Source organism: Aquila chrysaetos, chromosome 10 (assembly GCF_900496995.4).
Source record: "Aquila chrysaetos chrysaetos chromosome 10, bAquChr1.4, whole genome shotgun sequence".
NCBI classification, from domain to species: Eukaryota; Metazoa; Chordata; class Aves; order Accipitriformes; family Accipitridae; genus Aquila; species Aquila chrysaetos.
In genome coordinates, this window is record NC_044013.1 from 12,155,454 (window position 1) to 12,180,206 (window position 24,753).

Here is a 24,753-nt window from a genome sequence, read left to right on the forward strand (position 1 = left end):
CTGTCTATAGCCATTTCAGGTTCATTCTTGGCTCTGCTCCATGGGAGAACAGATCTGGATCATGCTGAGAACTGCGAGCTCTGACCAGCACCCTCACTGAAACAATATTTCAACTTCAGGGACTTCTGACTGAAGCTTAGGACTCAAAATTGGCTTTCAGTCCCATACCTCTGCTCTGTATTGCTTAAGCTTTGTGGAGAACAAAGGCAGACTATTCTATTGCTATAGTAACATTCACCAAAATAAACCATCTGCTGGAAAAGCTCCCAGGCGCTACATGCAAGATTTGTCTTCCATCATTACCGATGCATATGAGCTTGTGGTATGTTCACATGGAGCAAAATATTCCCAACATACATACAACAAAAATCTCATTCCATTTAAGTGCTGTTTCAAATGATGGAGCTTCGCCCAGCATTTGGTTTACAGCTGACCAGGGCTCACTGGTGACGCACCCTTTGAAGCGTTACAGCCCAACAGGTGAAAGGCCGGCTAGTCAGCAAACGGTCGAGCAGCATTCCTTCCTTCTGACTGCTGCTCATTCCATACCCCTGACTGTAAATCCCGCCTTGGCTAATGATGCACATCAGTGTAACAACCTGCATGTCTGGATTCACCCCATCTAGGCCTGTAATGTATTTCTAGCTGCCTGCTCGCATCACTTATGTTCATATTTGGTGAAAGCAGTGAAAGCACACAGGAAAAAAAAGGGGATTCTGTGAAACAAAAAGAAACATGCCCCCATTTCCCCATCACTAACACCCAGAGCCCTTCTCTCAGCCCCACACTGTCACACACACAAAACACCAGGATGAGCAAGGGGGAAGATCAGTGCAAAGTCAGTATCACAGAGGTAATTTGGAAGCAGACCTCATCTGGACAGCCGCTGGCAAGTAGAGACCTGCCCTCTCTGTAGCATCAGTGCTACATCTGGGCCAGACTGGAGTTGGTGACCTTGCTCAGCCTAAACAAGTGCTAGAGAAAGCAGAAACGTGCACAGATCCCGACAACTCTACAGAGGAGCAGAGTCAGTCAAGCTTTGCTGGAGGACGATGCAGGACTTGGGTCTAGTTTTTAACATTTGGGGTGAGCAGAAAAGAAGGTTGTTAGGCTTCCTTTTTTTTTTTTTTAAAGCAGCAAGTTTTCTGTCAAGAGTTTTTAATATATTTATTTGAAAACAAGGTTTTGTGAAAGAGTACACTAAATAGCATATATCTGTTCTTCAGCCATAAAACACGGACTATCAGCTTTAGCTCAGCACAGATTGGGGCTGCATGCACTGAACAGCAGATCTCGATAGGAAGGTCTTCATGTCTGTCTTTCTGGTATCAAGCATAGTGTCTTCTTTAGAGGACATGATCCTGGAGGAGGGGGAGAGAGAAACCAGAAAAGCAAACATATTTAACTAAGGCTTCTTGTGGTTGGCCCCACACACTCACCCGACCCTGCCACTGACGCAACATTTACAGTTATTAGCAAGGAGTTTGTTTTCCTGCCCATCCACCAATTCAAGTGCATAATCTTTGCTCTTGGGAGCACTGGGACATGCCAGCCCATATTTGGAAATAAAGCAACAGGGTTTCTGTCTTTCAGTGAGAAACTCGTACATCAGTTCAGGCACTTTAACCAAGTACCTTGAGAACCGCACCATTCATTGCCTGGAACAGATCTACAAGTATCCTTATGTCAGGCCCAGAGAACACCACAGAGCCCATGACTGGACTGTCTTTAAATTCTGCTAAGAATTGCTGAGAAGACAAGACAACCCCAGAAAGCAGAGTAGCAGTTCTCTTTTGACCAATCCTGCCACACTGAGGTCAAGTAGATGACAGCTTTGTTACATAAACCACTTGCTCCGCTGGGACCATCTTTCATGAGCTGATTATTCCCAGCTCAGCTGTTGCCTGTGACACCATGCACTGCTCTAACTCTGCCCAGTGAGGCTCTACTCAAGAGTAGCCAGGCCTGTGAGATTAGAGACCAGATCCAGTACAACTGGGTCAGGCCTGACCGGAAGAGTGGACTTCTCTTTTATTGCTGCCAAACTCTTCAAATGGGGACAGAGCATATTTCTGAATCTGGTGCAGAAGCTGCCAAAGAGCTAAAACAAGAGTGCTGGGCGCTGGTAACTGCTTCAGTTGATCCAAAGAGGCTTTTCCTTCATTGGGATTAATAAAGGTGACTCTGCGCACTGCACTGTACCTCAGGTCTTAATCATCAATGTACTCGAAGGGCTCTGGTGGTTCAGGTTCCTGCTCCTCTTCCTCAATCTTCGGACCATGAGCTGCCACAGGTTCAACCAGCTCCTCCATATCCTCACTGGTGTCCTTCAGAATGATGATGCCTCCAATGGAAAGCTGCAAGACAAGTGCAGTAAGCATTAGAGCTGCTTGCCTCTGCCTCATGGTGGAGTGTTTGTGGCCACAGTGTTTATCCTAGGCCATATGAGACACCATAGCAGGAATGAGCTTCAGAGGGCAAAGAGTCTGACACTCACCTGGATCCCTGCCTGATAAGGGGATGGAACAGACAGAGCCTATCCCAGCTACTTTTTTTATTTCCACTACCTAAGTCTCAGTTCAATAGAAAATGGCATCTGGATTCACAGCTTTACCCCAGTCCCAGTCTGGGGCTTTCCACATGAAAACTAATTGAACCATAATTGCTTTATAAGGCTCATCTTTTCAGGGCAACAAAGCTTACTGAAGCCTCTCTGTGTAGCTGCTTCCCAGGAGACTATCTGAAACAGAGACTAATCTGATCACCAGCTTCCACCAACTGAGGAATCCTATTAGCAAAGCCTCGTAAAAACAAAGGGGAATTAATTACAAAGATCACAATCAAACATCCTGGCAGGCTGAAGCAAATCTGTGCGTCCCCAGGACTGAAACACAAGGTACGAAGAGGCAGTGCTGTGTCACGCCTGGCTGGGATCAGGGCTTTGACCACAGCAGGATTCCAGGCTATAAACTGCATTTCAAAGAGGCCTTTTACTCTGGCATTCCCCAAAGCAGAGCAAAGGTCCAGAACAGCTCCTTTTCAAGAGCCTCCTTGGTTACACACCCTAATCCCAGCAAAAAATTGCACTGCTCTGTTCTTTTCAAAACCTATTTATGGGGGTTTAAGGCAGGAAACTGCACTCCCCTCACCAAGGACTCGGCTTTTTTTGAAAGTGAAGCAAACAGCTACATACGTCCACATTTCAGCTGCATGAGTGGACACTTACTGGACCACATAGCAGATCTTCCCAATCGAAGTACCACTTCTATCACCTCCTCTTTCTTTTTAATGGGTAGAAACTGAAAAATCCTTCCACAGCTTTGCTAAAGGAGACATTTCAAAAGGGAATGATGCACAGCGAATTCCAATGTGCTGATAGAATTCCAGGAAATCCATTTATTAAAAACATGAATATTTTCCTGGAAAAAAAATTACTACTTCTGAACACCATTTTCACATGCATAATCCTGCAAAACGGGGAAGTCAAGGGTGTTATTTCTTGAACAAAAATAAAGGCCAGAAGAATTTGACTCAGGAGATTTAGAGGTCAGGAGCAAGCTTATTAGCTTTGCAATATATTCGAGCATCTCACAGAAAAGTTAGTTACCCCTTGGGCTTAACGCTAAAAGATCTTTTTCATTCTCCATCTGACAATCACATGCTGTCTCTTCTCTGTCTCAACAGGAGATGAAGGCACTTTTCTAAGGTCAGATGTAACCAAATAGGAAATCTACTTAATGAAAAAACCTCCTCCATTTAGGTATAAATCCCACTGCAGGATAATAAAACTCCAGCACAAGGATTATAAAACTCCAGCACAAGTCCTAATGTATTTCACTGCTTTGACAATGAGCCTGTACAACTTCTCAGCCTGTTGTAAAGATCATGGCTCTGTCTTTACGTTCTCAGCATTGTCATTAATACACAGAGTATGTCTGATTGGTTTCCACGTTGCAGCATTTGACATATGTAGAAGAATAAAGAAAAAAAAAGCAGCATTAGCAGGGTGAAAAGGTTTGCAGCAGCTCTGGCTTTCTCCCAGCTAGAAATGCATGTGAACATTCGGAGAGCGGGACATTAAAAAGCAAATATGACAACAGTGAAGTTGCAAATCTCTGTAACACATCACAGTGATGCACCAGCTGTGAGTGGCATTCTCATGCACCCACAGAACTTCTGGGTCCTTACGCACACGCCCAGCACTGGGAACGCTCTGTCAAGCACATGGACTAGGAAGGTGACACTTACTGGTTTGAAAGGCTGGTATCGACAGCTCTCTGTCATAGTGAGAACTTTGAGCTGAGCAGGCATGACTCTGGCTGGGTTGTCCAGAAGCTGGAAGTTGGGTTCAGGCTCTTTTTTCTTTTCTTTTTCATCCTTCTTTTCAGTCTCATCCTGTGGAGGGAGAGGAGAACATCAACATGATTTTAACAGTAATCTCTAAACCTTTCACAGTTCAGCAGGGTAAGGTACAGCCAGGCAGAAATTCCAGAGTGAGGTGAGAAACGATTCTTCTGCTGAGGAACAAGCTAACACGTATCTATCAGCTGGCACAGGCAATGCCAGTGTGGATGTAAGTGCCCTCATCAAGGCAATGCCTCCCTCTCAAATGCAGGTGAAAGTAAGTTCAACAAGAGATGGTAGTGGAACAGTTTACCTCTAGCTTCCCTTTCTAATACTTCTTCTGTAAACTCAATCACCACTTTTTGTTCACAACTGAAGATTCTTTAATATCATTACTGAGCACATGAAAATTGCCAGAAGCTGCCCTTGTATTTTCGCAGCTCTAAAGCTATCACTGACATTTCACAGTACTGGTAGTGACAGCAGCTCAACCAAAATGACTCGACCTCAGTGACTCCCTAGGGAATTGCAGTTAAGCCCTCCTTTACCAATGACTCAGCAGCTAGAGGCAAAAGCTCAGAAGGAAAAAACACAGCATCCTTTACATACTTAAGAACATGGATGATTTTTCCCTCTTGCTCAGGAACATCTGAGTTGCAACCAAAAAAGACTGCAGAAAAGATGATAACAACCAATAGGAAATGATCCGGAACACCACCAAATGCATGGCACGCCCTGTAACAGCAGACAGGACTTTCTCTGGCACGGCAACCGCTCGTTGCTGTGCAGATCTCTTGGAAGCTATGGACTACTAGTCATGTAACAGGCATAAGAGAAAAACAGGAAAGCAATTATACCTCTAAAACATTACGACAATGGCAAAACACTCAAACACAGCAGGTGGCAGCAAGCTCCCTTTTTACTGTCTTTGTTTTTCTGCTTGATTCAACCAAGAAAACTTTTCAGACATCTGGAGAGTACACACACACAGACACGTCAAGTGAATCCCTTCTAATATATTGCTTCCTCTCAACACCTGTACTTAACTGTAGGTTGTAGCAATTTTAGGAGAAAAATGCATCTGTTAGGCACATTTTGCTTAGTATATAGCGCTGTAAGAGTAATTCTAAGAAAAGGCAGTGCTTGGTGACAAGGAAACTTTGATAAAGGAGCAAAAAGACAAAAACCAGACATTCCACCTTGCACGCATGAGATGATTCATTTTCTGGGCCAATATGGCCACACCTAAGTAGGTCTAGGAAGGTTATTTTACACATACACCTTTGATCTTACGCCACAACCCCTTCACATACCATTTGTGTGTTTCTTTTTAAAATTAAAGAGGCCAAAAATTCCCTGACCATGCTGCTTTTCTCACATAGATGTTAAAGGGGAATCAGAAAGGTTTCTACTGAGCTTGTCAGCATAACTCATTTTCAGCTTACAGTTGTTCTTGGCATATTTGCATCTGTTAGCAGAGCACAAAAGGAAGGGTCCTTTGTTAGGGTACAGCAAGAATTTTAGCTGCCAAATGTTTTTCAAATTACAGCAACCACACAGAATTCATTATCCAGCCATTTCTCTATCCCTCAGCTTGCTCCAGGATGACACATTATTCACAGATGAGGATGACAAGTTCCAGTGTCAAGTCTATGAGCTGAAAGAAATCAGAGGACCAAAGCAATCACCATTACCACCGAGCAGCGTATGGATCCTGTGCTCAAAGCTCAGCTGGTTCTGAGCTGGGTGTGGATAAATGTTTCGCATTTTGATAGATGGGCAAAGCACCTAAGAGATTGCTGCCAAAAAGGTGAACATTTCAGAATAGGGGGTTAAGCATGAGCACAACCAGAAAGTTTAAACTCTTCAGCACTCTCAACTGAATTAGACACCACCAAACAACTGCTACAACATTGAGTTCTTTTTAAAAGGTAAGAGGTACCAAGGACATGAAACTACTAAGACTTTTTCCACTTTAATAAGAAAAGTACATGGATAAGGGCTAAAATTCCCTTGGTCTAGAAACAGCAGGCAATGAAATAATGCACAAAAGGTTCATATAGTTAAAGGCACATAAATTTTATCAAAACAAGCTTCTGCCTTTAAGGAAGTCAGTTACTTAACAATATTGAGGAAGATTTATTTCTCAGAAATAATGGATTCACAAATAATACCACCTCTTGCTTTTAACAGCACGCAAACGCACACACACAGTAAAGATGCTAACCTATGTATGCAGTACACTGAAACGTGTGTTAATGTTTTGGTCAGAACTAACACGGGTGGCAGGGGGGACAGCGTTAAGTGGGTACCAGCTTTCATGACACACCTTCCACATTTATAAGGGTGGGAAGAAGACATTTAAGTTTCAATGTTTGCACCCACCACTTCCATCTTCTCCTCTTCCTTCTTCTCTTTCTCCTTCTCCTTTTCCTTCTTCTTGGCTTTTGCAGTGATGGACAGCACAGCAGTGGAAACCTGGATATGTCAACACAGGAGGCATTCAGCGTGACAGCAACACTGTACACTGTGCTTCAGCTCCCCAGGCAGGGGAACAAAGGGAAATCAGTATTAGGTCAGTTCTCAGTGGAGGTGTCAATAAGATCAATTCCATTTCCTACCCACTGCTCTGTCTGAGACACAAATACACCACCGTTAAAGCAAATAAATGGCACAGATGGGACAAAAAAATGCCATGAATGCAGGCTGGGTCCAGCCACATATGCAGGAGGAGAGCAAACTTCCTAATTTAGAGATTAATCATTACTATCTAGGTCTCTATACGAGAGGTTTCTTTATTTATTTTTAACAGAGCAACAAACGGAATTCTTGTTACAGGAAAACCTGTTGCCAGAGTCTCCAAGGTAAAGAAACGTGTATACAGATACTCTTTAGAATGACCTAAAGCTGTTCCACTGTCCTAATCAGACAGCTGTGTTTCTCATTGATCTAAAGAAGTAGGTATGAAAAATGCCCTGTGGAGGAGCACTCAGGAGGCTTTGGCACTCCTGAGCCAGAAAGTACCCAGAAGCAACACTCGAATACAAGAATTCAGCACATCTCCCTTCCGGTGAGCACATCTCTATCCACAGATGTCTCTGTAAGGCAGTAACTTTCTGAGAGGGACAGGGAGCAACTGCATTTGTCACGTTGCTGGTGAGGCTTTCTAGGCTAAATGTGGGCTCTTGGCACATTTTAATTTTGGCCAGGGAAGTTTAAAAGAGAAAGGATTTGTCCAATTCCCACCCTATTCCAAAGGTGAGAAAGCAGCTATGAGCACTGAGCTTTGCCTTTCATTAGAGTTCATTTCTGGGTTACTTGGTGGCTCAGAAATCTGTCCTGCCCAGCATTCAATTCTGGTAAAATGTTTTACAGTTTTCACACAATGTCATTCATCAGCATGACATGCCTGAGGTCTCCACTGCTGCAATTGCTCCCTAAGGACTGCTCTGCCTGCTGCTGTGGTCTGCTCAACAGCTTTTACCATCCTGCACCAGGAGACAAATTACTTCCACTATTGTCCCACTTGTCATCCCACAGGTCTCATCTCTTCCTTTTCAATACCTAGATATTCTCAGTTCCACACTTACCTTTTTGCAGTCCATGGGCCTGACAGCTGTTATTCTAGCACATGAGCCCACTACCCTGAGACGAGGTACGCTTCTGTCCTTCCATATGGGACTATTTGAGAAGCATCCCACTTAACATTCTCAACGTTTGTACTGCAGTAGCACTTTGGAGCCCAAGTCACGGACAAGGACCCTGCTGTGCTAGATGCTGCATGATACACACACAGAAATCAGTAGGGCATGGAAAGCAGTTTTTTTAATCAATGCTTCTGCTTGACCACTGGAGATGAGGGAGGTTCCAGCAACTCAGTAGCACCACACTTGTATGCCATGATCAGCAACAGTCCCAGGTACAAAAATAGGAAAAAATAGCTAGAATTCTCTTTCAGAGACAATCGCGCCTGCCAATTTTTCTTTCGCTCTTTAGATTCCCTGTTATTGCCACCAAAGTCAATGTTTATACTAGGTGGGAGAAACAGGGTTAGTCTTTACAACACAGAAAGCTAGCCCAAATACCTTTTCTTTCTCCTTTTCCTTTGGTACCTCAAGAGGTGGGGGGTAGGCAAATGTGGACGGCTTACAGTTGGACTTGTACTGGACTTTTGGCATCTAAGATAAACAGTTAAAAAAATTATTAGAGATGAGAAAAGCAGGGGGAAAAAAATCCACAGCCCAATAATTACTTTAGCTTCATTTTCCTTCCAGCAGAGACATACACAGATCCTCTAAAGAATACAAGCTTCCCCTTCTTCCCCTCCGGAAGCTGAGAAACTGTTATCAGTGGCAACAGTTCAACTAGAACAATGTTATTTAATTATTCTATAATTCGACTCTGGCAAGCCCTCCTAGCCTTCTCCATACACTCCACGCTATTCACACCATGCTTTGTTTTCATTGTTTCGAAGCTTTTGTGGTTTTGATGTTGTTGCTGTGCCTGCTTGTATTAACACAAAATTGGTTTAAGATCTAAGTGAAGATCTGCTCTGTCAACGCACGCTAGGGCAAACCAAGCACTGACTGACATTCACCTCTTGCAGAAGGACAGTACATTTTGGGGGTGGGTTACCAATGTCACATATTCTCTTACTCTCAGCTACTTCAGCAAGGGCAGAAAGCATGTTTTGACAGCCAATCCAAATTCTTAAACTGAATCAATTTCTGCAGTATCTCAACTCTCTTCCTTTATGACAGATCACGCAGCAACAATAGAACAGGGACTCTGAGGAAGCAAGGTGGGTGTGGTGCAGCCCATAACATACATCCAGCCTGTAGCTGGCTTTAGTATGCAAGCCAAGTTATACAACATAACCTGACCTACCACTGTTTGGACTCCCTGGAAACTCTAAGGGATGGGGAGAGGGAGTCAAAATGGCAGTACAGCCAAGCAGCCAAAAAGGCACTGAGCCTATTACCACCAGGGAGGCACAGAGACAAGCAGCAATGCAACCTCTGTGAAGTATTCAGGACAGAGAGGAGAGAAAAAAGGAGAAGGAAAAAAAAAAAAAAAAAAAAGGCATTTTCGTGCAAACCTCTCTCTTCAAACACAGTGAGAATTTTGAGCTGTGTGTAGATTGACTCGATGCTCAGCCCAAGACAGGTGATGAAGAGCAACATAGAGCCCTAAGGTTTTGGTCCAGGGGCTGCAATCCAGCAAGCTGGCTCAATCCCACAGAGGGACCGAGAGCAACCCAGACCTATGCATGCTCTGTGCATCACAGAATAACCCTGCAGCAATGACCGGAGGGGGCTGCACACCCCTGCACTGCCACATTCAGAAGCTTTTTTTGTGGAAGTTACAAGCTCAGTTCTTCAACACAGGAGACCCAGGATGGTACACAGCTCGCAGGGGCCATACCACAGCTGATCAGCTGGAAGAATAGATGCGTAAGAAAAGTGCAGTACCCATGACTGCTTGGTTTAATGTTTATCCCCCAAGGAATCCAAACAGATCCTGTTTTCCCACTGCTAGCTTTCCTAGCAGAGAACACCACATAATTTATTTGGGAGGGCAGGGGGGAAACACACTTTTTTTTTTTTTTTTAAAATAACCCTGACCTTCTGGAGTGATAATGGGGTGGTTTCTGTCCACATATACTGACTAGAGTTCCTTTCTTTGTAAGCTGCTTTGAAGTAAAGGGGTCAAAGTCTGCTCTCTACATTTTTCTTGTCCCCATTCCCACCACCAGCTCTGCAATTTAAGCCTGCTTTTCAGAATTCTTCCAGTTAGTGTCTTTTCTGGCACAAACAGGCTGGAGACATGCAAAGAAAACCAACAAATCAATGCACACCCCTCCCAGACTACTGAGTCTTCCAAGCAGCTATCAGCACCTCTTCTCCTCTCTGCTCATTACATACCTTAAGATCCTTGTTAAGGCCAATGACACAGGTTGGGGTAAAAGCCAGTGACAAGAAGTGTGACAGGGGGAACCAGAACCAGAACTGGGTGAATACCAGAACCCCCACCACGGAAGGCATGTGAGTATGTCCTGTCCTCGACTGCAGTGAAATAGTTACATTATGGCCCCCTGTAAGGAATCATAAATGAAATAAGTTAATGAATGCATTCCTGGGTACTCCACAAAGACATCTGAGCAATGCATCTCTAAAACTGCTGCTGTGAAGAGGACTACACAGCACAATCCAGGCCACAATGCTGTCAGCTTTCTCCTCTGGAACACACCTCCCTCTTTTACTGTGATCTCAGCTTACACAGTAAAACAGACGGGCAGCGTAACAACCAAACTATCTGCTAGATATTACCCAAACACAATCAACGAATACAGCCCTTCCACACTCATTTTGCCAGGATACAGGCTAAACAAAAGTACAATGCAAAAGGCAGGGAGAAGGGGAGAAAAAGGCAAACCTTTGCAATAAGCCATTTTAAAACATAGCATACAGATGATCCACAAGTCAAGACTCACAAGAAAAAGAGTGTATACAAAGACAGTGCATACAGAAACTTTTATTTCTGTGGCTGCCTCCCTGAACTGTCAGTTATTCAGAAGAAATATGCCTAGGTTTTCATCCTACACCATCTCAGTAGAAAAAAATGTAAACAGCAGCAACTTCAGAAGTTGTTTCTAGAGGTTATCAATCTCAGCAGCGAAGAGACAAGCTCCTGTAGTCTTTGCAGCAAAATTACATCTCTGCCAGACAACCAAGTCTTAGCTTGGTACTTGCAAAGTACAACATATACATACAACTCCATATGTTGATGTAGTGCAGAACCATCCAGCTAGAAATGAAACTGAAGGATTGGGCTTGCAGACAGAGTGAGGAAGTGTTAATCTGATCTTCAGTCTTCTGATGAACTCAGTGCATTGAGTTGAAGAGGGCACCAGGCAAGACCATTACTGCTGACAAGACCAGGTGCAGGGAGGTTAACTTTGTTAAAATACAAACACCCACTTGTTGCAAACTTGGGGCACTTTGTAGCTGAAAATCCCAAACTGGAGTAGCATTCCCCTGCCTCACACAAACAGCCACCTCGATAGGGCCAGGGAGCAATGGAGCTGTCTGAGTTTTAAAGACAAGCAAAATTAATTTCTGCTGCCAAAACTAATGAAAGCCCTGAATGAAGCAGTAATCTCATCTTAGGTATCTGTCAGTTAGTCCCAGGAGAAGCAGTGTAAAATGGGGGATTTTTATGCCCTCCTGTAGGATACTCTGCATACATATTGTCTCCTTGCTTTTCCTTTTGTGGTAGCAACAGATCTCCTGCTGTTTGACTAGAGGACTCCTTCCAGCTGCCTCTTTGAAAAATGGCAATGATGTGGTCTTGTCTTTTACTACTACTAGGTCTGTTCTGCTTCTCATTATTTTCTCCAATACCAATCTCTCACCCTTGTACTCGAATTTGCCACAGCATTAAGGAGGGACTGCCTGAGGTCTTGTGCTATCCTTAAACATGTCAAACACCACACATTCAAATTTCTGGTCTTCTCCCACATCTTTATTTTGAACTTTTCTTCACTGCATCACTGTATAAGGGCCAAATCAGTAACCTGCAGATATTCTGGATCAAGCAGCCAGTGACTGCTGCATAAGCAGCTTAACTAGATATCAAACTTTTGGACTTTAATTTTCAGAATTTATTTCAACCTTTAGAATTATATTATCCAGTCTCTGGAATTTCCTGGATGAGTAACAGATTTCATATTCAAAAGATGCTGTCATGCTACTTCTTTCTGCTGTTTTACACCCACACACAGCCCACCGTCACTCCCAGGATTTTGCAGGGAGCAGGAAAGGTGGGGAGACATGATATTGCACAACTGCGATTTATCTTCATGATTAAGTAGCAGCCCTGACAGCCTGGAAGGGAACACATTCCAGATCTTTGGCTGGATGGATGAAAGCTGTGACATGATGCCTGGAAAAAAAGTAATTCAAAAAACACACAAGAAAAATTTTCAGGGCTCCTTGGGTAGTACTGTAAGGTCCATCTCCCAGAATTCACACTGTCACTGTGGCAAGGTTTGCTGGAATTAAAGTGGCTGTTCTAAAGGCTATGAGGATTTGCTGGCTCAAGTTTAATGTCAGTTAACAAGAGGGGCAGTGCAGCAAGCAGGTGCCGATGATTTATATACTTTGAGGAACTCACTCTCTACATAGTCATGGTGGCACTTGGTAATACTCTGACAGTGTAGCCCAGGACAACATACCAGCACAATAGTCATTAGATAAAGATGCTTTGTGGACCTTGGAAATTAGATTCCAACCTTGGCCTAGGCAGCATCCCATTTTCAAACAATATCATACTGTTTCTTTCTCTGTTAGCAAAGACTTGTAATCTGCTTCATCTATGTAGTGAACGAAGACGACCTCTAACTGTTAGCAGCAGCACAGAAAAGTCAAAATCTCACGACAAGCATCAAAACCCCAGCAGAGTTTATTTCAGCATGTGCCAGCGACCTGATTCACCTGGGCAATGAAACACAAGGTAGCTGTAATCTATGGACAAAAACATTAGCACAGGATAATTACTTTTTTCCTAACTACCAGAGAGTTAGACCCAATTTTGTGTGAACAGCTCATGAACAGGGACAGGGAGGAGAAAGGTGGGAAACAGTAGCACCGAATTCAACATGTGGGAGAGCAGACCTTATGCATCCGTTTATTTTTTGTACTAAAGTCTTTAATATCCAAAATATAACACAGCATGCAAGATGCATATTTGGAGAGACAGCAATGGGGAGATAGGCAACTCCTTCCTCTGTAATTTGGATAACGCTTTCTATTTCATCGCTCTTTACAAATGTCTCCAAACTGTGGAGAATCCAGTACATTCACCATCAGGCTGTCAACAGCGTCCGTGGCTTCACTCTGCACTGCCCAATGCTACACTCTGTCCCCAACCCATTGCCCTGCTAACCCCAGCCAAACCTTTCCCAAATATCAAGAAAAGGATTTTCCAGATAAACTACATAGATATTTGTGTAGTGACTGCCACTCCTCCTTTTTTCTCACTGATTGAGAAATGTGGCATTAAGAACCAGAGAAGATACTTAAGGTCCAGAGGGCAAAATAAGTTTTCAAGCAGGTAAAATGCCGACACCGTAATTACATCAGTATATCCCTTTCGTACCTCACATTTACAAATACCTACTCCAGGAAAATAAAGCACATTGATTTTGCAAAGAACAGAAAGGGAGTCACCAGCCTGGAACAAGAGAGCATGTTTGTACATGAAGGGTAGCATTATAAAAGTTCAGAGGGTTTCCTGGGGGAAAAAAATCCCTAAGTTAAATTTAAGTGTCTACATTTTTCTTATTTTATTAAAGAAGTAAAAATGTAGCTGCTAGGGCCTAAGAATTAGACAAAGACCAAATTCTTCATTACCACTTCAGTGCTCCCAAGGTACCCTACTCCTTCCATGAAACCACCAGTCTAATGACTGCCTCATTGTCAGAGCAAAAAACCCACCTCCAGTGCATCATTTTGCAGTCATGCACTGGAAACCTTGCACTTCTAATCAAAGTCATTGGAAGAGAATTATACTTTTCTCCTTCCCCCACAAAAAAAAAACACCAACGAAAAAACCCAAACTCAACGGCCCCAACTGTGGCAAGATGACACAAAGAACCTTTTCTTCCTGGTAGTGATAATTAAATTCTATAGCTCATTGTTTCAGGTAAGCACTTGTAGTTGTATGGGAAAGATAAAAAGAATTTATTAAGAGGCTCTAATGAAAGTTACAATAGGTCAAGAAAGGGTAGTTCACAGCCTTCCCCCAGTCACTCAGCAAGAAATAAAGAGGTTAAAGTTGGCACAAATTCACATGTAGTTTATTAAAATTGGATGCTTCTGGTTCCCAAGTCATTATAAAATACATGAGTGACACAGGAAGCAAATAATGGTTTAGCTGCGTTTTTATGATTTAATCTTAAATTCGAAGCAGGTCTGTACTGCCGAGAGAAAAAATCTGAGCCACCTGCGCTCTGGCTTCCCAGCAACACAGTATGAGTATGGGAATGACCAAAATTATTCAACAGTCTTGTGCCAAGAATATTGCTCAGTCTGAGATCCAGGAGGGGTACCTGGAAGGCAAGAAAGATAAAGAAGGTGGTTCCCGTTGCTTTCTTCTCTGAGTAGCCCTAGTCACAGAGCACAGAGCAGCCTGGCTGCTACATGCCCACCAGGAAGAGAGCTTTTTAATCATGCTTCCACGCAGATAGGTGCAGGCAGCCCTAAGTTCTTCTCCCCCCACCACATGGCTTGGAGATGTAGTAATTTCATACAGACACTGTGTATAACCATAGTGCATGTTGCTGTGCTTAAGCCATGCCGCAGAGACAAATACAGGAGACTCCTTTGCTTATGTGACTTCAGGACTAACCTTGATCTCAGAGTACAGGGAAAACCAGCTTGTTTCTACCTACCACAGGGAATAAGGAGGTACATGGCAAGAAAAGGCCACAGCATGAGAGACCAGATGGGAGAACTGAGCTTGGAAACTTGGAAAGGGGGTGCTGTTGACACACACAGCGCTGCACAAGTCTTAACTCCAGCAGAAGGAAAAATTCAAAACAAAACATTGTCTGTCCTCTTTGTTTACAGAAACCTTCCTTAATAGGCCCTGCAATTCGGTCCTTGTGAAATGCTAATGCATTTAGAGAATCCTACCCCGGCTCAACATTTAGTCATTAACACTCATGAGGTGATGTTTTCTACGATGGAAAAAGATAGTAGTCTGTGAAACTGAGTCTTCCGAAGTAACCCTGATGCAGTTAACTGTGCTTCCCTCTTTGTGCAACACCTCTCAATAATCAGGAAAGAGACAAAACCTAGTTATCAAAAACATATTTAATACATATATATATATTTAAAGTGGTTATTACAGGTTTTAACAGAAAAAGCAAAATATGAAGACTGGATACCACAGGGTTTCCAAATTTCTGGAGCAGGTGCTTAGAAAAATAAAGCAGCAACCTATTGTGCTATAAATCAACATTCAGGGTGACAAAACAGACTTAGAGCAAAAAGATCATATTTGTCCAGACTTCTGGACACGAATTCTGCCCCAATGACTGCGTTGAGTCTCTCCTAACAGAAGCACGCTGACAGAAGCTGAGACTACAAAACAGGGTTTATTTCTTTCGATTAACTAAAATGACTTGAAATTTGAGATTTCTTGCTACTATTACACAACAGGCATAAAGCCAGCACCTCATCTCCCAAATGAAATTTGCTATTACAGCTATTGTAGCCAAACAAGTTTAAGAAATTTTGACTGCTTTAAATGTTTGCGGAGTTACCTGCATCCAGAATGCCTTGTGCCAGGATTGCTCCAAACTTTGCCATAACATCATCATGCTTATCATTGATCACTTTGGAATAGAGCTGTCTGAACTGGCTGACCTGGATTAAAAAAAAAGAAAAAAAGAGAGAGAGAGAGAGAGATATTATAAAACTGACTGCATGAGCCAAATAATGTGTCTTTAATGGAAGCATCCTGGATTTCTGCATTGTAGGACAACATTTGTCTTTCAACAGCTTTAGTCACTGGTGCTACAAGTCATCCCACTAATAATTAATTACAGAGGCTTTCCCCACTTGAAGATACCCATATAGAGATTTTAAAATAGTCAGGACGGACATGCATTTCCAAACCACATTTTACAGGCCTTACAGGAATAGCCTGAGAATCTCTGGAATGTCACTGGAATAGAAGACCAACTGATGGGTTTGTAGCAAGAACTACTATATGTTCTTAGGTGTGTGACAGTACACTTCATTAAATTTCCTCCAATTCCTACTGCTGAAAACCTCAAACATATTCCATTTTTCCTGTACAATATTTCTGCTGTGTTGATAATGCCCCTACAGTGTGTCATCAGAAAATTTTGCTACTGCATTCCTACCTTTTAAGTGAAAATCATTAACAAAAATATTTAATAAAGTAACAGTTTATGCCACGGTATGTTCACCACAATCTCTTAAGTGCACATTAGTAAGGAAAATTGCTAAACCTTTGCTTATGTTATCGTCATTGCTTCGAACAGCTTCAACTTTCACTGGTTAAATGTTGAAGAGACCAAACAGTATCACATCCAGCAATATCTAAGGCTTTACCACAAATTAGTAACTTATGTCTGTTAATATATACAGTGGAGCAACAATAGAGGTCAAGTAATTTTTATAGCTGAAAAAGCAGACCAGGAAATCCCAATCTGCAACCCAGTCAAAACTTGGGAAGCTGCATCCCATCCACAGCATGTCTGGAAGAATCTTTTTGACATGCTCAAAAACAAAGGAGGTCTTTTCAAAAAGGCTCCTTCCAAAATGTCTTAAACAAGCTTCTCCCCACTACTGGTCCACTTTGTTGCTGGTATCCCAACTCCTCTTCCTACATCTGCAGCCACAGGTGAGAGGGCAAACTTCTAGCTCAAGGCAGTAGGGCCAAACACAGCCACTGGAGACAGAGAGCAGTTCTAGTATTGCAAACGCAGTTAAAAGTTTCCAAGTATAAAACCCTAATACCACACAACCCCCTAGCCACTTTTCACATCCAAAGAGTATGTGCCTCTCCATGAGACTGGTGATATTTGCTCAGTGACAAGCATCTGAAAAAAGGTCCTACCTTTCAGCTGTGAAACACACCTAGTGTCTGCTGTAGGCAAAGAGGCCAAGCTTCAACACCACCACTAGGGATGTACTCTTGCACAGCCTCTGATGCTCCCAGCACCTAATTGTACCAGTGAAGGAGGGTTAAACACTGGCTATGACACTCAGGAAGCCCTTCTGGCTGATAACAGCACCCAGTGAACAGCCAGAACCCCGTACATGCAGGACACCACAAGCTCCAGAGCTGTGCTAAGGGTGGGCAGCCCTGAGCACCAGAGGAGCAGCCTTCAGGCATCACCCCTAGCACATGTGGCCTGTCTTGGGGTGCACTGGGGAATCTCAAAACGCTTACAGAAAGAGTTTTCGCACCCGTGAAAAAAACCAACCATTCATACAACTGAGTCAGTCACGTGAGAACTGTGCTGGGAGTAACGTTTTGTTAAACTGGGATTCATCACGGTAAAAAAAAAAAAACCAATCAAAACAGAACGGAGAGCTGACTGAAGGGATAAATCAAACTGCAGGGGTTTCTCAGCAAAGCACGAGATCAGATTCCCCAGTAAAAGCACATCAGAGCCATGAGGTACTCCTGCAGCCAAGGTAACGCTAGCAATAAATTTCACCACATTTCACCTGTGAATTTTTGACCAGAGGCAGTAAGAAGTTGAGACTGTACCTTTGAGAGATTATGTCCAATGTCTGGGATGGAGAGAAGACAGAGGTTGCCTGTCCAACCCACGAGCATTATATCCAAGAGCCACAACGCTGCTTGGCAGCCCTAAGCACTTAGTGCAAGCACTTAGTGGTAGGGCACACTTAGCCCTACACACTTTCAGATTAAGACTGCATGTTTTCTGCAAAATAGTTCTCAATGCACGTTAACTCATCACACCACTTAAAACACAGGTGCCCTAAAGGAACAGACACTGTCTGGTCAATACCTTTCCTGCCTTCGCCCTTTCAGCCACTAACCCAGCTGTACTACCTGTCACCTCAACTTCTTCAGCACTAACAGGTTAGATGGCATCTAACCTGATGAAATTTAAACCAGTCTGTGACAGTGAAAAGACACTAACATTCATACAAGTAAATCATGACCTGCTAAACATGACTGTATGAAAATTACTTTGTTTCACACAAATGAACAGTTCCACAACCATGAAGCACCACAGCAGCCAGCCACTTTTGAACAGGAGCAGCGAAGCTGAACAAAACAACACTTCTCTGGTAGAGCAGGAGGCATTTATTAAAACTGACAGGGGAAAAAGAGCAGCTATTTCCATTTTTCAGTCTAAGTAAGTCCAACAATTTATGTGCTAATATTAGTTCTCTATTCACCAATTCCCCTTCGCATTAAAAAGCTTTTAGTTACTAGTCCCTGTCCGCAAAAAGGAGGCGAGTGAAATTTCCTTGCATTTATTAAAGCTAAGAAAAAGGAGCAACATACATTTTCAGGGCAGCCACACAGACAGATGTGTGGCAGGGAGATACTGCACACACAATACAGGGTTTATTCAGGATATACTGACCAAACTCTGCTCTTGCTTCACTCCATTTATGCTTTTTCACGCTCTCCCAATTTTTATTTATAAAAGCTTACAAGGAGGTTTACACATTTAATATAAATAGTTTGTTTCTTAGGCCTGACCTCTTGTACACTGGAAAAATACCTTAGTTTGCATTTGCAACCTTGAATGGGGCCTCGTGCAGTATCAAGGGCAACCACATGCAGGCTAGATGAACCAAAGCCTTCAGATATTATTTGGGACAGACACACAGAGACACAGAAATAACATGTAAAACTATTCCTCTGGTTGAACTGAGCAGTAGGATTCCAGTGCCTCTGTTTAGAGCACATCATTCCTATGACTCTGGGCTCAGCTTCTGGGTTTGGAGTATGTAAACACAGACGGATGTTACAAAGCTCGTTCGGTGGACTGTAATCTGGAATTTATACCGTAATCAAATCTTCAGAGAACAAAACCCTGGGTAAAGTGAGAAGACATCCAGCAGAACTGCTAACATTCATGCTGGCATCTGAAATCTGACAGAGCAGAACCTTGGAAGAGAGGGCAGAAACACCTCACTCGGGGAAAGGCAAGGCAGAGCTAGCAGGGGGAGTCATCCACCTCTCCTGGTTGTGGCATGCTGCCCCTGTGAGCATTCTTTCCCTAATATGCCTTCCACAACTCCTACTCACACGTACATTAGTCCAGAGCAGATGAACAAAACACCCGGGCAACAAGCCCACCAGAAACCCACCAGCTGTGGCACCAGGACACCGTGCAGGGCAGTGAGCTAACCAGGACACCAACAAGGGACGAAGGAACAAAAACCTGGCTGCTAAACCCGAGCAGATCAATTGCCAGCTCTTTAGGAGACATGGACAGGTTACAGCAGGGAATCGATGAGAGCAGGTGTTCAATGAACAAGCGCTGAACAGCTACAATAAGAAATAGTCCTTATACCCTCTACTTACAAGAATACAAAACATGTAGTGCCATATCAAGACCATTCTGCTTTCAGATAAATTCTGCATACCTGTGCATCATGAGCCACGGACCACTGCCAACCCTGGAAAATGTATTGAGCAAGTGTGCCCTTTCCAAAGTTTTACTTTAATGTCAGTGGAAGTTAAATTGTTCTATGAAAGGGTAGGAGACTACCCCACCTGTCCTTAGGGACCAGGCAAACCCAGACCGAAGGACTGCCTCAACACTCAAATGCACAATAGGCCTGCATGCTTTATTCAGGCTGTTCCTATAAAGCAAATGCTTCACAGGAACGGGATTTTTGACTGGATCAGATCCCAGCTGAAAACTTTCCTTCCTGTTGGGGAAACTGTGCTTTAGCAGCCTCACATGGAACCACTGCTCCATCACTTTGGAGAAAGCAAGAGCAGTACAGACAAAAGCTCAGTTCTGCCTTTGCTGTTGAGGCACTCACCTCCTACAGAATGGAGCAAGATGTCAATAGACAGCAATTTCTTAAGCTGTTGAAGCAAAATGTGCCAGAGTTTGCGTAGTAGAGCCCTTTAATCTGCTACTATTCTTCCTTCAAACCACAGCAACAAGCACGTCCCAAACTACTGAATAGGTTTATTTAATATGCTATGAAACCCACAAGCTCTGTTTGTCCCTTGAAATCTTCAAGCACTTTAAAAATTTTAGAGCATTTGGAAAGGCTATCAAGAAATTTATTTGTGTGACTTCCAGGAGGAACACTAAAATGTAGACAGTGACTCATTTCATCTTTACTAACAATACACACACAGCATTCTGATAATTAGTGCTGGCCAAAACAACATGCCACCGATTTCAAATGAAGCCAAATGCACAACCTTGGAAACACTGAGGAAACAACACAGGCTTTAAGACATGAGAATGATACAGCACCATTTCCTACCACAAACCCAAGGGGCTGTCATTTATCAGGTTGTTTACCACTTCTCCCTCCACCAGTCAACATTCACACACATGAAGCCCATGAGATTGTTAAGAATAAGATTTAATAAACAGTAACTAAGGGAAACTGTGGCAGGTGATGTGCATGATGCTTTTTGCAAATGCAAGTTCTTAAGAACAAGAGTATTAAGGAATCTGTTTTTAATAAAAAAGGTTTTAAACTGTTTGCATGTTCTGTCTTCTTCAAAAGCTGAAGTTATTCTGCATACGCTTGCTCTCTTGAAAGAGCATACAGTATGCACAAGCATCTAACAGTAACAGGCTTATATGAAGGAATGTGAAGGTGCTACTAGAATACAGCAAAAATCATTCTTGCATCCTAGCAAGACCTAGTATTTCATCTAAATGGGGTGGGGAGCACTCTGGTCCTGGTTTCTTCACAACATCTTAAAGATAATAGGCCAAAATGATTGAAGGAGGGTGGAGGAAAAGCCTTGACGTTGCTTGTTATCTTCTCATTTTGCCAAGATAACTATCCTAACACAAATACAGGAAAAAGTAAATTTGATTCAAGATGTTAGGCATGTAGTTTGTCTCCAAAATTGCTGTCTTAATTGCCCTGCAGGTCACAAATACATAATGAAGTTGTCATTGATTTCTGTTACAATGATCTCATCACATCTATAATTTAGGATTCCATTTCACAAAATAAACTTGTTATTGTTCTATATACTGCACTAATATGGTTCTTTAATGTATCAACAGAGGTCAGGAAAAATCGTGCTGGCTGCACATGGAGGAATTGTGTTTCAACTCCAAAGAGGCCAAATCAGCTTTACATGAGATTTGCTACCCCTTTTGGCACTAAAGCAACTTGCAAGTTCAAGGGACCTCCATAGAAAGACAATTCTTTATTTAAACTCTTTAAATTATTTGTTTAAATAAAGAGTGAGCATGACAAAGAGGAAGACAAATACAAAGGAAAGAGGACAGCAAAGGTGATTCAAAGGCATACATCTACATTCTCTCACAAGAAAAATGGTTTCTTTTAAACCAAAATACTTTGATTCTTAAATCTTTGTTTATTGCTGGCATATCAGCATTGCAATGCTCAGCTCTCAAAACTCTGAAGTTATTTTATTTCTGAAAAATCTAAATCTATTCAAGGAAGATTGTTTGCTACCATCTTCATCCCAAACTATCACCAGAGAATTTAAAGTCCTTCTAACCCAAAGCTCATAAACAAGAAGTTTACAAAAAAAAAAATAAAAAAAAAATCCGAGAACAGACAAAACTGAAAAGTAATGACAGGAAGGTGGTCAGACTATACGTCACAATCTTTATTAAAATCACCATCTCTCACATGCAAAGCATCACAAAGTATTTAGCAGTGGTGAGATGATGATACGTAAAATTTAGCTTCTCTGTAACCCCATCAAGACCACACGTACAGCTTGTGGGGTATGAAATCCATCATGCTCCTCTTACTAGCTGCTTAACCAGCAATGCAAATACTCACATATATCAGGTTAGACACTTTGGCACACAGTGCACCAGTGTGCCACTTAGGAATCTAATCAGAGCAAAATAAGTCACTGTAATCCAAAAATGGCTAGTTTTCTGAACTCCACCCTTTCACATCAGAGTAAATTAATTTTTCTTCAGACTGGCAGAGAGCTCCAAAAAAAGTTTCCCATGGATAATAAATAACTTAATTGGCAGCAGATTCCTCAAAATATTCCTTTTACTTTTGAGCAAGAAACTATGATGGTTATATCTAACTTTTGGGGTGTTCAAAACAAGTAGATTTATATATTCTCTGTTTAGTTCCTAAATTAGCAAAATATTTCAGGGATTATTTATTACCTTATAATCTGTAGGGTTTGGGGTTTTTTTGTTTGTTTGTTTTTTAATATCTGCAGCGCTTCTATGACTGGGTAATGAAATGCCTTCTGTATCTATATTATGTAACGCCACACAAATTTGGGCTCAAACAAGGCTCTGGCATAAAGCTTTTTCAGTTCCTCTCTCCATTTTTAAACAAGCCACTGAACCCCAGATTATACATCTCATCCTGTATTTGCTAGCCAACTATTTTAATCATGCATTTAACAAGCCTAGATATTACACGTACCTCTGAAGTCAAGGTTACCAGGCCTCTTTGGGGAAAGAGTTCTGACTTATTACATGCCTAAACTAATCTGTGTTTTTGCTAGCTGTTTTCCTGTCTGCACTTTTCTTTCACCTATCATCTCAAAAAGACTGAAACTCCAATAGACAGACTCAGCAAGTAATCCACAACAGTCTCGGATGTCTGACTGATTCACAGCAGTCTGCAATTCTCATCCCAAGAGGATCAGGGTGCTTTGCAAACTAAGATGAATTTATTCTCATAATGTCCTTTCATAGAAGAAAGTATCACCCTTATTTCTTTCAGATGGGAAACTAAGGCACAGGAGAGCTATACAATTTGCCCAGCATTAGAGGAGCACAGAATGATTAAAGCTGATCTATACTAAGGGCTGGCATTCCAAGCACCTGACCAAGGAAGAAACAATAAAAACAACAAGCAGTTTCTTTCCATAGAAAGATAATTCAACTTCACATCACAGAGACTTTGTATCTTGCAAGATGAGGGGATCCAACAGAACTCTAATGCTCTCCACTGGTTTATTCAGTTGAACTACAATTCTGATAATATAAACAACACTCGCAGATTCTGCTCAGTGAAAACTAACTGGTTTTTTTTTTTTTTTTAAATAATTCAAAGGAACAAACTGTCTGCCAGAAAATCTTCATGTTCCATGACTTGGAAATACCCAAACACCTATATTTGTAGATTTCCTTCGCTGACTTTCCCAAGTAAAATTTTCCAATGGACAAAGAGGTTTTTTTCTTTCTCCCCACCCAAATGCAGTAAAAAAGTGGCTGTTTTTATCATAGTTCAATTTCTAAAATGACATCAATAAAAGCAACCCATATATGACAGATGAGTAGCAAAGTACCAGCTACTGCTCTGCCTCAGTGCTCACCAGAGCAGATGAAATGTGGAAACTCAAAGCTTCTATTAATGTAGACTTTTAGTCTGTACAAATGTTTGCATATCATCATCTGTCATATATTCACAGGGCAAACTGTTTTTAAAAGCTGAACACAGCACATGCAATCCTTTTTGCCTTCTGAGCAGAAAGAAAGGTTCCATTAAAAAAAAGGTATTTACTATAAAGCCACTAAGCCAGTTCTGACAGCAGAAACTGTTCACGCTTTTCAGGTGAAGACTAGCTACAAAAGAAATATAGTTACAACAGGACTTCCCTGCAGGGTGACCACATCCAAAACTAAGCCTACTATCATCAAAACCAACTTCTTTACCAAATAACGGTGCTCACATAAATCATGAGCATACAGGCCTCAGTGCATGTTACTGCAAGATAGTCACTTTCATATCATTACAAGATGCTTTTAGACCTTTAAAATGTTGTCATCTATCAGGCATGTTTGGATCAGCATGCATTACTCCCCCATTCAAAAGTGCATGCTCTGATCCATGCAGGAGCTTCCTGCTGTGCATTCAGCTCTGGCTCTTTACAAGGCACAAACACTCTCTTGCCAATGCTCACATGCAGTGCCAATCACTAAACATTTGGCAGCCAAGACCATTTTTCCACCTAACAAGCCGGTATGTAACGAATGCCACATTACCTTTGGGCAGGTAATCTCGGTCTGCTGGATCATGATAAGGGCAGATGCAATCAGAGCTCCTTGACGTACATAGTTCACAGGATCATTTGTCATTGGCTCCAGCAAATTAATTGCTTCCTGAAATAAAACCAAGAAATAAGCAGTTGCAAAGTTAATACTGTAATTTTTAGTATCCCAGGATTCAGTACTCTAACAGAAGGTTATCAGATTGATGCTATCAGATATACTTTTTAATATATTTTCCCTGTTCTTGGTAAATGAAGCAGAAATCTGTATTTCTGTGGATTTTAATCTAACCCCACAAAAACCAAGTGATGGATGAACAAGATCTACCTACAGAAATAGGGCAATAGATAAACAACAGTTGTTGTAAGCAACAGATGCATTAATCACATTAGAACCACTGACATGCCTTAAATAGTACATATAAATTATTTGTACACTTTCTTTGCCATTCTTCCCAACAAAATATATCAGCATTACCTTCATTTTCTGCGTAAGGAACAAATCAACCAGAGATATCAAACAACATGTTGGAGGTTAGAAAATAAGATGGTAGAACAATCCAGGTCCCAAATTCTTGGCCTTACACTTTATTGTTAGAACCTGTAACATTTTAGCATCACATGAAAGCATTCATTTCAAACCTACATCAAGTGGGGCTG

At 42.1% G+C, this 24,753-nt stretch overlaps 1 protein-coding gene across 3 annotated transcripts in view; it reads right to left on the minus strand.

Moving 5' to 3' along the window:
• Nucleotides 1-1,152: 1,152 nt before the first annotated feature.
• Nucleotides 1,153-24,753, minus strand: part of PSMD1 (proteasome 26S subunit, non-ATPase 1) — a 75,475-nt gene continuing 51,874 nt past the window's right edge. The window contains exons 18-25 of one of the 3 annotated variants that reach the window (XM_030028148.2): nucleotides 24,089-24,205; nucleotides 15,674-15,776; nucleotides 10,269-10,438; nucleotides 8,430-8,522; nucleotides 6,730-6,822; nucleotides 4,249-4,395; nucleotides 2,203-2,357; nucleotides 1,153-1,361 (exon numbers count right to left, since the gene is read on the minus strand). In XM_030028148.2, the coding sequence (XP_029884008.1) occupies nucleotides 2,211-2,357; nucleotides 4,249-4,395; nucleotides 6,730-6,822; nucleotides 8,430-8,522; nucleotides 10,269-10,438; nucleotides 15,674-15,776; nucleotides 24,089-24,205 (870 nt within the window). In that variant the 3' untranslated portion in view covers nucleotides 1,153-1,361; nucleotides 2,203-2,210. Of the gene's footprint in view, nucleotides 1,362-2,202; nucleotides 2,358-4,248; nucleotides 6,002-6,673; nucleotides 6,823-8,429; nucleotides 8,523-10,268; nucleotides 10,439-15,673; nucleotides 15,777-24,088; nucleotides 24,206-24,753 lie in introns of those variants that run through there. The other 2 variants (XR_005933360.1, XM_041126702.1) reach the window with 2 other exon arrangements.